General features: G+C 45.8%; 1 protein-coding gene across 1 annotated transcript; it reads left to right on the plus strand.

The window, feature by feature from the left end:
* Positions 1–9,486: 9,486 nt before the first annotated feature.
* LOC124685141 (pyrophosphate-energized vacuolar membrane proton pump) lies at positions 9,487–14,300 on the plus strand. Its single transcript, XM_047219462.1, has 8 exons — positions 9,487–9,752; positions 11,287–11,858; positions 11,984–12,363; positions 12,438–12,524; positions 12,610–12,940; positions 13,136–13,546; positions 13,624–13,683; positions 13,794–14,300. Exons 1-8 carry the CDS (start codon positions 9,512–9,514, stop codon positions 13,998–14,000), a joined length of 2,289 nt encoding a protein of 762 aa, XP_047075418.1. The 5' UTR covers positions 9,487–9,511; the 3' UTR covers positions 14,001–14,300.
* The last annotated feature ends 369 nt before the right edge of the window (positions 14,301–14,669 follow it).

Genomic DNA, 14,669 nt, shown 5'->3' on the forward strand with positions numbered 1-14,669 from the left:
TAGATGACCATATTACCTAAAATATAATAGAAGTGTGTAGAAGCTAGTGCGGGGATTTTACCTATGCTTTATTTTCTGTTGTTCCTCATCCGTGTGGGTGGGTGGGTGGGGAAGATGTATATATACATATCCATGTGACTCAATACTATGTCCAACGCATTACGCCAAACATCATCTGTTCTACGCGGATGCATTTCTCACCATCTTGAAAGGGAGAAAGGGAGGCAGACCTTTGTAAAAGGTAGTAACATTGGTTATACTATACTAGTACTTGATCATAAAAAGAGTTAAAGTAATGTACTTTCTCTAATCTATATTAATTGCAACTAATATCGATATATCTAGATATATTTTAGCTATAACTACATCCATATTAGTGGTAAGTAATATGAATTAGATGGAGTACTATCGGATATGCCATACATCCTTGTCACGTTCAAGTCGAAAGAAATGATGTATCATTCTCATGTCCTCCTTACGAGGAGTTGTGTAGAGATGGCCTTGGTGCATTTGTATCGCCGCCGATCCATCTGCTCTGCTTCACCTCCACCTCCACCTCCACCCCACCGGCGCACGGTACCGAACGACGCCCCAAATAATCGCGGCGGCGGTTGCCGCGCGCGCATTCACGCCGCCGCCGGACCCCGCAAGCTAGCCTGCGATCGACGCTGCGTGCCACTGCCGAGGATTCGCGTTTGTTAATTCCAAGCCCAGCTTTCCTTCCCCGGCCACCAACTCCAATCATGCACGCCGTCGTCGTCTTGCCCCGATCTATCCATGGATGGATCTCTACCAGCTGCTCCAGCTAAGCGCGATGCCGGCATCCCAAGCTACTTTCTGTCGGTCCATCGGTCTTTCTCTGAAACGCGCGCGCCTCCGTCTCTCCCCCGCGATCCCCGCGATTCCACGGCGTGATGTCGAAATTTTCCCACATGTTCGTGAGCTGTGACAGCCAGCCCCGATGCGATCGATCGATGAATATTACTGCGTGATGCTACACTACAATGCAGGAAGGATTGACTGAGCTATTTCTACTGCTCGAATGCCTCGATTTGGTGCTGCTGATACATCCGAGATCCCATTAGTTGGCTCACTAGGGACGCCAGTGACTTGGATCGTGCAGAGTGAGAGGTTTGTTGAAGCATGCGTATCCATCATTACTTTTCAATTCTTTGCTGTTGAGAAATCACAGAAAAACATCTAGATGAGCCCAACAAATACAAAATGTTGCATGTTCTAGAAGTCTGAGATCTCACGCGACCGCAATAATGTTGGTAGTTAACCCTGAAGGGTAAGTAACACGGGAGCAGTTTAGTACAGCAACTTCAAAAATGCCTTAAACGAGACCATGAACTTGCTGGATTGCTTTATCCACCCCTTCATAATTTTTTTTCTTTTTTTGAAGGATTGTGTTATCCGGCAGCTGCAAAATGATGTACACAACCTTTTTATTAAGTTATTTTTATCAACGCCTTACAAGACAATATATGGATCAACCTGACCTCCTTGATGATAAACGCAAGAAGGGGTGGCCATAATCACGACCGTGTGTTCCGACCTAAAACCTAAACACATCATCTAATACCGGCGTACTGGTCCAACAAAGACGTTTATGCCACCAATGTGCTTTCGAATGGACCTCTACATATAGAAATTTAGAACAACTTTAACGCAGGAGCAGTTTAGTACATCAACTTTTAAAAAATGCCTTAAACGAGACCATGAACTTGGATTGCTTCATCCGCCACTTTATAACATACAGTATTATTTTTAAATAAATTGTGTATCAGACCACTCTATCAAAATAATGTACACAACTCCTTTATTAAATTATTCACCAAAACCCTACAAGATAATACATCGATCAACCTGAAACAACCTTCTTGGTGATAAACGCAACACCTATAAGCTTGATGAACTAGGTGACCATAATTAGGACCCGGTGTCCTAACCACCTACGCAGATCATCCAAAACAGGCACACCTGTCCAGCAAGCATGTTTATGTCGCCAATGTGCTTTCGGTGGTACCTCTAAATATAGAATTTAGAACGGCTTTAACAGACAAAAAAAATCTACTTCCGAAGATGCAACGAGCACATATCGAGTCTGGATGCATTATTTTCAATTAGGTTCGATGAAAACTTTTTAGAAAAAATTACAAAATACATAGGCGTCTTATGCTTATATTATCCCGATGGTTGATCTTTATGTATACCTTATGCGACTCGTGAATTGTAAACTTTAAACTGTACGTAAAACTTTAAATTAAATTAGTCATATGTATCGGTTGATGCAGAGACCGAGGCTATGCTCTCTTTTAGAGAAAACAAAAGTGGCTAACAAATAGAGTTCAAGCAATCTTAGTCAAGTTGTAAGTAAGTTAACAAACTCTCAACTTATCCTGCATTCATATCTGAACTGAAACACGGAAAGGGCATGAACGGTTGCAGTGGCATGCAACCACTGATTTATAGATAAGCAGTGAAGTGCAGTGTACCACACCAACGATCTGGTGTGTGCTAGCTAGCTAACAACTCTCCATCAACGTCAAGCCATTAGTGTGTACCGAACAGCCAGCCCAGCTACGAGAGAAAGGTCACCATAAACTAACTGCCCACCCTCTATCTGACGTGTACCCCGTAACGAACCTCCCAAAATCTGTTGCGTGCCACTCAGATAACTACGTGGCTAGAAAAACACGTTAAATCGAAGTATCTATGCCGGAATATCCGTGGAGCTGTACATTTAATCGAGTTACTGATTTACAGTGGGGTTAGCTCGACGGACAGCGTTCCTACAGCTGTAGAGATATTGTTGTTTATGTGTTGATGCTACATTTTTGTCGGTGCTCCTCTTTGTCATATGTGATGGTGGTTGCCTCGACTACTTGAGCAGGAGCAGCGCTTGTCTGGAGGGGGATGGGTTTGGTTAGGCATCCGATGAGCAAAATTTGGTCAAGGTCAAATCTAAGCGGGGCAACACGACCGTTGACGCACGAATCTCTAGCTTCAATCATCCATAGATACTTTCTCGAAATAGGCTTTTGTGGAATTTACAAAACAAAGACAAACGGCCAGTTCAATACGAAATGATGAGAGAACCCTCTTACAAATTAGATTAAAAAAACAAAAAACAAAACATGGAGAACTAAACCTTGCCATCGAAGCCACCGTAGCGAGATTGAGCGGTACCGGAGCTCCATGACGACACCCTCGTTGCTCCACGATGACGCTTCCAAACGGGTGACGACTGACGACACAACACCCGCTGTCATCGAGACCGATACGGGAGCGGCCATTGGCACGGAAAAACCTTCAGACCACTCCCGGTACTTCGGATCACCCATTGGTCCTTAGCCATGCCTCTAGAATGCAATCTGGGAACGGCCTTTGCCGAAGCGCCGCCAACACCAGAATCCCTCGCCGTCGGCTCCTCGCCATCCACATGACCAAAGTGAAAGGCCGACCGTCATCGCCACCACGTTTAGAGCCAACTGCGTAGTCTACCTTCCAAGACCTCAGCCGGGTAGCGGCAAACATCACCGTAGCGAGCCGAGCAGTACCGACACCGACGTAGGAGTACAACATCAGACATTGCATACCAGAAAGGAGTGACGAGCATACAACCACGGATGTGTCACCTGCAAGTCTCACCACACAAAGTCCCGGGCAACGTGGATGGGTATGGTGCTAAGGTGCACGTCGACAAGGAGTGCCACCCGGTACTGCGAGCTCTAGACATGGCCCACTAGGCCCATATCGGCCCCAACAGGCCTAGATCTAGGCGGAACCACCTCACCAAGGCTTGGCACCCCGATCGCCAACCTGCCACGTTGCCTGATACCTTCGATCCGGATTATGGATGTAGTACAGTAGCCTTTTTAGATCTAGGTTTACCAAACCATGAGAAACATTTGCTGAATGGAAATCTAAGGAGTTTCTACAAGACTTGTTTACTCGTTTTGTTTTATGTTTACCATACCTTTCTAGTTACTTTGAATCGTTGGTTGCTGCAATGGATGAAGATAAGCCAGGGTCGAAGATTCTCCTGCAGCTGCAATACATATGGGATAAAGATAATAATAAGCATATTCATGTGTGAAATGATCTAAATAGATAGGACTGTGGGCATCACATGCATAAATACTAAAGCCATGCGAGTCACAGACATATAAATAGTTTTTGATCCAACTGTTATACCACAAAGTACCGAGTTATAACAATTATTAAGTAAAGTATAGATCAAAACCTGAAGTATGGTGATGTTGCTGTTACTCCCAAATGGATCGTTGAACGAAGACAGTACACCCTTGTTGTCACTAGGTTTCGCATGAGGTCGCCAGTTCATCACTCATCTCACCTCTCATCTTTATCAATCCCTGAGATCTTGGGTACCTACAAGTCTATGGACCGAGACAAGAGACAAAGAAACAAGATACATATCTTCTATTCAATCACAACACAAATATTTTCATGTATTATATGCACACAATCGCTGGCGAGATTTCACAACAACCCGTAGCCTATGAGGAATACTCACTCATAACAATAAGATCAATGATAGAAAATATTGTGCAAAAATACTTAGATTGAAATTAAATATTCTTACAATGATCACCAAATCACAAGAAGTCTCAACTACAAGATGATCGCTATGGCTATGAAGAGGATGGGGGATGAAGAGGACGAACAATCGTGATGGTGAAGTTGTGGATCTATGATGCAATCTGATAATGGTGCCTCTCTGCGACGACTAGAGTCTTGAAATATATAGGTCCGTTCACAGAACTTGCTGCGTTTGACCTTGCGGAGCCGACGCCACATGGTACGGACGTACGGTACAGGTGGGCTTCGCCCATACCGCTGGTCGTTAAACGCTTTGGAAGCGTCTCTTCGACCCCAACATGCATGGGTGTGTAGGCAACGTGGTATTCTTTCAAAAGTGCTCCTGCTTTGGCCTTAAATTCAACATATCCATCCATATATACTTACTAGATTGAGCCAATAACTTATCCATCCATACATACGTTCAACCACTGATAAATGTGTGTTTTTGTCCATCCGTTTAGTGCACATATGATGTCCCTAATGTATGAAGGTTATTCTGGCCCTCTAACTCTTAGCGAAGTTGTTTTGACCACTCCAAAGCCGATCGACCTAGTAACTCTTTAAATTGAAAAAAAATAGAGGAACATAATTTGAATTTTGACGAGAATGTTCTTATCTTCCCTATGTCCATATTTTCTTATTCATTTCTTGACCTTCAAGGCTTGAATTTCAAGTTTATTAGAAAAACCGTAGTATACCGTTTCTAGTTAACATATGGTTTCCTCTTTTCTTGCTTTTATTTCTCTCATTCTTTCGTACACCATTTTTCTGATTTAAAATATACTTTTTTCTAAGAAAATCTGTGACGTTTTGACCGTGTTGATGATCTGTTCTACATGTAGACACCTTGACGGAGAACAACAAAATTAAATGGTCAAAATCACTTTAAGGAATTGGAAGTATGTACTGTCTTCGTTCCAAATTAATTAACGTAGTTTTGGTCAGATTTGGTCTAGATACATATATATCTATACATGTTTTAGTGTGTAGGTTTGATTTTCTTTTTTACAAAAAACTACGTCACTTAATTTGGAGCGGAGTAATATCTAAAGCTAAGTTCCCTGCGAGAAATACCATATCATCTAAAGTCATGTAAAATAGTATCGGGCTTAAAAGTTGATGGACCAAACTTACACCGACACAATAGTAAGAGGCCAAAAATACATCTTTGTTTATTTTTAGATTATGTTGCAATTAATAGTTCCATGGAGGTGGAGAGGCGGGCAGATTACCCATGGACCATCAACTATAATTCTTCGAAAATAGTGTGTCCAAAGATAACCGTTGAAAATAGGATGACTTGGGTAGGCGGCAACTTAGTTTTCACTAAAAGATCGCTATATATTCTCAGAAAGTAATATTGAAAATCTACTTGACCCTATTCGTAAAAAAATGGTGATGAAAATAGAGGGTATCTCGAGGGGATGAGAAGGTAATTTCTCTTGTGCATTCTGCCCCACCTCGATGGTGTATTGTACAAAAGGTTATCCATTTGTGCCAGCATCGTAGTTAGGTTAACAATGTAATAGGAAATAATAATCCGCTAAGCAAGATGAGATAATTCCTTTACGAAAAAAAGATGTTCTCATACTCAACAATAAAATATTTTTTTAGCTCACAACATTGTAGATGCGTGGAAAACACGAGTCTCTTATTTTTAAACGGAAGGCTCGAGACGAGCCTGGTTTTGAATGAGCGAAGCCCTCAACCGATCAGTGAATACACAAGACCATACGTCACAACAGAACACACGACAATCCAACACAACAAAAGAAAACATAACACAACACAACAGTCCAGCGGCCGAACGCGGCAACCAGGAGCACACGACAGGTACACGGTGCTGAAGAACAACTTACAACATGAGAAACAACAACAGAAGCTTGTCGATTCTCTCGCCTGCGGCCGAAGCACCATGGTAAGACGAAGACGATTTTCAGGTAGAAACTCCAGTGAGCGAGGTAGAGCACGCCACCACATGCACCAGGAAGGGCAAGCCATCGCCTGACCAACCTCCTCCACTCCATGCCCAAAGAGGGACCCGTGCCCCCTCGGACTGGCTCAGAGGTCACTGAACCGTCGACCATGGGAATGCTCACCCTAGAGCAGAGCGAGGACTAGGAACCAAATTGCCGAAAGGCCCAGACACTAGACCTGTCACCACGTTGCATAGAGCCAACCACGTGAAGCCTTGCCGCCGAACATGGTGTCAAACACTAGGAAATGAAGCTACTTAGAGAAGCCATTGAGGTAGAAGGTGTGAAGAAGAGGAGCCAAAGCCATGTCGTCGACCGCAGGAACATAGCCCGCACGAAGCACCATGCTCACGTCGTGCAAGCACGCCTCTCCAAACGGGAGAGGGGAACCCTTTTCCCCCCTTCCCAGGCACGAGGGCACCGACCCGCCGGTGAGCGAGCGCAAGGCGCGGGCCGAGAGTACCCAAAAAGGATGTAGGGGTCTGACCCAACACTAGAAGCGCTTCCACCATGGTTCCAACCTCGACACTGACAACCAGACCGGAGCACGCCCACTACCCCTCTCACGCAAAGAAGCACCTTGAAGAAGGTGACGACGCAAAGGGCGCCGCTGCCGCCCAATCCTGCGATTTAGGATATCTCCCGGGTAACGAGAGGGGAAGGGGAAGAGTACCTTAGCCTCTAGGAAGGAAGAGGGCGCCCGCATGCGTCGCCACCGTGGCGGCTGACCGGCATCTAGGGATTTCCCTCCCGGTTCTCGTCCCCACTTCCAACGCCATGCCATGCCACAGATATGGCGACCAACAGCCACTAAGGACCATCATGAGCAGAGCGGGGTGCACTAGGAGTTGCCTTCCTTCGGATATGGAGCAGCCCCCGCTCCACGGCCAATGCCCGTCATCTCCTCGCCGTCCTCACGGCCAAGGAGAAGACCAGCACCCGCGCGCGCCGCTTGCTGCCAAGCAAGAGCCACCTCACCACCCGAGGCCGCGGCCTTGGCATCCAGAGTCGCCCTAAATAGAGGAGCGGCGTGACGGGATCCTCGCCGCTACCTTCCTCAGCGGCCGCACGGGAGCCGGGCGGTCACCTCTGGTAGCGGCAGGGAGGGAGGTTGGGGAAGGGGGCGACATCGCTAGGATTGGATCGTCACCCGAGTCGTTCGAAAGAGAGGAGCGGCGCGGGGAAAGGGGAATCCTAGACGAGTCTCCTATTGCTGACTCGGCTCATAAAAGTAACTAATATAATGTATTGTAAATAATTTGATCTTCAATAGTCTACTGTCTGTATAGCTACCATGTTTATGGTGATACCCAAAGATTCCTATCCAACTAATTTTGTGCGGTTGTCATCCCTAATACGACATAAACTATGCAACACAGGAGGACTATAACCAAAAGCGATCGACCCTAATACAGAAAAAGACAGCCGTCGCCCCTCGAAAACCCTAGCAGCCTCCACTTCAGCCCCTCCATAGATCGGTCCCCCCTCCTCCGGTATCGGGAGGAGTGGGGAACCCGATCTATTCGTGGAGTTTGAAATAAAAATAGTGTTTTCAGTAGATTATGTTAGGGTTTTGATAGTCGTCTTCTTGTTGGTTTCCCCTCAATTGAGATGGCATCGTCTGCAGTAAGTGATCTTTGGGCTTTCGTTCGACGACGAGATCTCCATCCCGACGTCAGTGGTGATGTTGAAAGATTACAATCCTCTATGTATGGGCCTTCAGATCTTGCTTCGCTAGATCGATTCTAGATATTTTCTCGTTGTTGCCGCGAGGAGGATTATCCTCGTAGTTTTGTCTCGGTTGCTACGTCCTCGACAATGGTGATTCGTACTCTCGGCTCCCCATCGACATCGACAAGGCTAGTCGGTTGTTATTCCCTGACATACTGGTGTTGGTACTCTTGCCAATGTTGAATGACTGCTTTAATGGTTGCGCGCGTGCACGCAACCTTGGCATCGCGGCTTAAATTAAAATTATGGAAGAACCTTCATCGGTATTTACATGTCTATGGTTCGTTATCTATCTTTGTTTGCCTTCAGAAGAGTATAAGATTGTGTTTCGTAAGAAGAAAGAATTTAAAGACCTTGAAAATCTGTTGGTATCTTTTTAGACTTTATTATTTTGCAGCTCCTGTATCTCTATCATGTGCTATTTTTGTTACTATGAATATTGATTGTAAAAATAAAACTATTCGACACAGGAAGTAGTTTAGTTGATCATGGCTCCTAAATCTTCAACGCACTAAAAATGTGATATTTTAGCGAGGTGGCAAAGCACAAGTGTTACTTTGGCAAGGATAATCTTTGGTTGCCAAGTATGCTTGGTTCCAACGCTTGGGCGCTCACCGTGACACCTAAAAGAAGATGCAGGAATCGCTACCTCGGTTTTACGAACGAATGCCCTGGATGACACGATACGGTAGGATGCAGCCGTGGTTTCGTGTCAGTTGGGAGAGGGGAGAAAGAGACTGTTAATTAAGTTAACAACAAGGATGCTAATCCGTTCGCTCCCTCCGATGGATTTGATTCTCATCTCGCCTCGCAACTCGCATCGCATCACCAACGGATAAAAAGGGGATACCTTATCCCGCGGGCCCACCTGCCATCGGGACCAGCAAAATTACGAGCCACTGCCCACACGCAGATAAACTCTCGCACGCAGGCCCCTGGAGTCCTCCGTAATCACCGTCTCGCTCCACCACGCCTGACCAAACAGGACTCTTACGCGTAGCCCCCTGGAACTCCTCGAAACCACGTGCGGGTCCCGCTTCCCTGTCCTCGCCACCGCACGGGCACCGCTATATAAGCCACGCGCCATCGGGGTAGCTCCACACACGCAGAGAGAGAGCGAGCGAGAGGCCCGTCACCCCCTCCCAACCCGCCGCCGCCTTCCCCGCGCTCGCGTCCGTTAGGGTTCCCGCCCGCCCATGGCGATCCTCGGGGAGCTCGGCACCCAGGTGCTCATCCCCGTCGCCGGCCTCATCGGCATCGCCTTCGCCGTCGCGCAGTGGGTGCTCGTCTCCAAGGTCAAGGTCACGCCCGGCGCCGCCAGCGCCGCCGGGGGCGCCAAGAACGGATATGGCGACTACCTCATCGAGGAGGAGGAGGGCCTCAACGACCACAACGTCGTCGTCAAGTGCGCCGAGATCCAGACCGCCATCTCCGAAGGTGACCACCGCCTACCTCCCTCCCTCCCCCAGATCTGGTCCGGCACTCGCCCGCCGCCCGTAGATCCGCGCAATCCACGGCCGTACGAGGCCGGGGCCTCTTTCGCCGGCGGAACTTTTTTTTTTCGGCGCATTTAGAAAGCAGCGATTTTTATGGCTGCCCGTTCCGCGCATATGCTCGGTAGATTCTAGCGCTGATCTGGTGAGGGAACTTTCGAATTTTAGCTCGGCGAGCTCCTCAAATGTTGCCTGCACTTTTCACAGGCTTTTACGGATGGATAAAAAACCACGATAAAGAGCTCGACTGTAGCGACGCTAAAAGTTACCACCCCTTGTACGCAAAACAAAGCCAAATCCGTGCGCTGGAGCTTTTGGTTCCTGCGTGCGCGCTCCAAAATACTAGTGTCGTTTTCTCGGCGAACTACAAGCTCCTGTGATATTTTTTAGTCACTCACTCCCAGCTACCTACAAATCTTCATGATTTCGAAGTGGGCTCACCTGTGTTACACTTGTTTATGCGGCTCCACGTGGGGCTAGCAGCAGATCCACATCTTGCCTTTTTTAAATCTCAAAATTCATAATAGATGTTTGTAATTTGAAGCTAAATCGAGGTTCAATAAACACTTCTTTAAATGCTTCATCAACCGCTGCGCTTGCTACAGTATGTGTGTCGGTGCTGTAGTAAAGATGTAGCTTTCAGTGGCACATCTACCCGTCGCTTTCTTTTCTTCATATATAATCAGAAATGTTAACTTGCTCGTGGAAGGTGCGTGAGGGATCTGCCAAACGCAACAAGCTCGACACGTTGTGATTTGCCTAACTCGAACTTACTCCACTCTCCTGGGTCTAGGTAGATCTAGGCCTGAAACGTCATGTTCTGGGATAAGGATCTCAGCCATCTACCAACGATGTGTCAGTTTGTCCTTAGCGTTCTGAGATTGCCATCTTAATCAGCCTAATGCTTATCTGATACGTGTCCTAGTTCGTGGGATTGGTGTCACCAGTATTGACCTGAGGGGATTTCTTCTTTGATTGGGATGGATACTTTTGGTATTGTCTTCTAGGATTGGATATGTAGCTTGCTGCTTTTTTCACTTGAATAAATGTGAAATAGCAGTGGGTGGTGACACTTGTTTGTCAAATGTGTCAAATTACCTACTAATTTCAGAAAGATGGCCAGCATTTTAATCTGTTATATGAATTGCTGATGTTGCATTTTAATATTGGTGTCACAAACTCACCAATATTGACCTCAGACGTTTCTTCTTTGATTGGGATGGATACTTTTGGAACTGTCTGCTAGGATTGGATATGTAGCTTGCTCCTTTTCACTTATATGTGAAATAGCAATGGGTGGTGACATTTGTTTGCCAATCGTGTCAGTCTGTAGGTAGATCATAGTTTGTTAATTAAGAATCTCAAATCTATATTACCTGCACCGTTAATAAGTATAACAAAATGCTGATGTTTCTGAATTCTGTTGAGTTAAATCATATGATTTCTGTGTAACAATTATTTCTTATTATGATGAGCAGGAGCAACATCGTTTCTTTTCACCATGTACCAATATGTTGGCTTATTCATGATTGTCTTCGCTCTCTTGATCTTTGTCTTCCTCGGATCGATCGAGGGATTCAGCACAAAGAGCCAGCCCTGCACCTATAGCACGGGAACCTGCAAGCCAGCTCTTTACACTGCTCTCTTCAGCACTGCGGCTTTCTTGCTTGGAGCCATCACATCTCTGGTGTCTGGTTTCCTTGGCATGAAGATCGCCACATATGCCAATGCCAGAACCACCCTGGAGGCAAGGAAGGGTGTTGGAAAGGCATTCATCACCGCTTTCCGGTCTGGTGCAGTTATGGGCTTCTTGCTGTCATCAAGTGGTCTCGTGGTTCTTTACATTACCATCAACGTATTCAAGCTCTACTACGGTGATGACTGGGAAGGTCTTTTCGAGTCTATCACTGGGTATGGTCTTGGTGGCTCTTCCATGGCTCTCTTCGGAAGAGTTGGTGGAGGTATTTACACCAAGGCTGCTGATGTGGGTGCTGACCTTGTTGGCAAAGTTGAAAGGAACATTCCTGAAGATGACCCCAGGAACCCAGCTGTGAGTTCTCCTCTCTCTGCTTTTGGCTAATAGTTTTAGGCAGATTGTCTGACAATGCTTCTAATTATATGGTGACTATCATGGTGCATGAATATCGTTGCTAAACTTGGCCCTCTTGTTTGCAGGTGATAGCTGACAACGTTGGTGACAATGTTGGTGATATCGCTGGAATGGGATCAGATCTCTTTGGTTCATACGCAGAATCTTCCTGCGCTGCTCTTGTTGTTGCATCTATCTCATCTTTTGGAATCAGCCATGATTTCACCGCGATGTGCTACCCACTGCTTGTGAGCTCTGTTGGTATCATTGTCTGCTTGATTACCACACTCTTTGCAACTGATTTCTTTGAGATCAAGGCTGCAAATGAAATTGAACCTGCTCTAAAGAAGCAACTCATTATCTCCACTGCTTTGATGACTGTTGGTGTTGCGATAATCAGCTGGTTGGCTCTTCCAGCTAAGTTCACCATCTTCAACTTCGGTGCCCAGAAGGAGGTGGCCAACTGGTAATATATTACTCAATCTTTGTTTCTGTCTGAAATGTGAACTCTCTTCTGATTTTGTTGCCTTGGCTTCTCAGGGGCTTGTTCTTCTGTGTGGGAATTGGACTGTGGGCTGGTCTCATTATTGGGTTTGTGACTGAATACTACACTAGCAATGCCTACAGGTGAGCAATTTGTTAGTTTCAGTTATATTATTTCTTCATCATTCTATGTCAGTGTCTTATCATCCCAACTATTTCCTTGTGGCAGCCCTGTGCAAGATGTTGCAGATTCCTGCAGAACTGGTGCTGCCACTAACGTCATCTTTGGGCTTGCTCTGGGTTACAAGTCAGTTATCATCCCAATTTTCGCTATTGCTGTCAGCATTTACGTCAGCTTCTCTATTGCTGCAATGTACGGCATTGCAATGGCTGCTCTTGGCATGCTAAGCACAATGGCAACTGGTCTTGCTATTGATGCTTATGGTCCCATTAGTGACAATGCTGGTGGAATTGCTGAGATGGCCGGCATGAGCCACAGAATCCGTGAGAGAACTGATGCTCTTGATGCTGCTGGAAACACAACCGCTGCTATTGGGAAGGTAAATTTCCTTGCTGCATATTTGTTGGTTAACTCTTCTCCACTACTGTTATTTATTTATAGCACATCAGGAAGTTATAAGCACATGATAAATATGTGAGCTATTAAATTAGCAGGAATTAGGCAGTGTGAGATGGTTTATAGTGAAAGCTGCTGTATTAGTTATGTAACTGTAACCATGCATATAATGTTGTAGGGTTTCGCCATTGGATCAGCTGCTCTGGTGTCCCTGGCACTTTTCGGTGCTTTTGTCAGCAGAGCCGGTGTGCAGGTCGTTGATGTCCTTTCTCCAAAGGTATTCATTGGCTTGCTTGTTGGAGCCATGCTTCCCTACTGGTTCTCAGCGATGACCATGAAGAGTGTTGGAAGTGCTGCTCTCAAGATGGTTGAGGAGGTTCGCAGGCAGTTCAACACCATTCCTGGACTGATGGAGGGAACTGCCAAGCCTGACTATGCCACCTGTGTCAAGATCTCTACTGATGCTTCTATCAAGGAGATGATTCCTCCTGGTGCTTTGGTTATGCTCACGCCCCTCATTGTTGGAACCCTCTTTGGCGTGGAAACTCTATCTGGTGTTTTGGCTGGTGCTCTTGTTTCTGGAGTACAGGTACCATTGGATTTCTTTTCTTCCTTGGTACATCTGAATTGTAAATTCTAGGCATTTATTCATTTTCACCCTTGCAGATTGCCATCTCTGCTTCCAACACTGGTGGTGCATGGGACAATGCAAAGAAGTACATTGAGGTAAATGTTCTTCAATTCCTGATTGATTGGCATTGAGGTATATTGACTATTGAGGAACCAATGTTTGTCATGTTTCTAACTTTGTCATCACTTTCTTTGCTACTTCTCAGGCTGGAAACAGTGATCATGCTAGGTCCCTTGGCCCCAAGGGGTCAGACTGCCACAAGGCTGCCGTGATTGGTGACACCATTGGAGACCCCCTCAAGGACACATCTGGCCCATCCCTCAACATCCTCATCAAGCTCATGGCTGTTGAGTCCCTTGTGTTTGCGCCGTTCTTTGCCACGTACGGTGGCCTGCTGTTCAAGTACATCTAGAAAGCACACAAGCCAAGTTAAGCAGAACTACGATCTATGGACGTCATCGCGAATAACTCCTTGTCCGTTCGTATGTTGTGCACTGTTATTTTTGGTTGTCATGTCATTCCCGGATTGTGTTACCTTTTCTTTGACCTCTTGGAGGTGTTACCTTAGTCTCACTCTTACGGCTTGTAGCTCCATGTAGAAGAGACCAGATGTCCTCCCTCTTTGGTATGTGTCTGGCAAATTTTCCTCGTCCCATGATGACGACGATAATGTTGAACTCTTGAACAATGATATCATAATTGTTGCATGTCACTTGTAGCTAGTCTTGTTCTTCACCTAATATGTGTGTATCTGTCACATTATGACTGGCACAAAATTGTTGATGTTTTTGGCCTAAAATTGCACTGATTGTACGAACTGCTTCATCTATAGTTAGCTAGATGCTGATGTCTTAGGCATAAAATTGCACTGATTGAACCAACTGCTTCATCTATAGAAGATCAACATGAAACTTTGAATTGTTTAGTTACATAGATCGGGTGACTTGCTTGAAATGTTGAAAACCCGGTGGGCTATGCACTTACTGCTGACCAACCACCTTAGGTCCTGTTTGGAATATAGGAACGTTCTCCTGTCTTGTTGAAATGCTTGTAAATTTTGGGTTTGTATTTACTCTTGTAG

Source organism: Lolium rigidum, chromosome 1, assembly GCF_022539505.1.
Source record: "Lolium rigidum isolate FL_2022 chromosome 1, APGP_CSIRO_Lrig_0.1, whole genome shotgun sequence".
Taxonomy (NCBI): Eukaryota; Viridiplantae; Streptophyta; class Magnoliopsida; order Poales; family Poaceae; genus Lolium; species Lolium rigidum.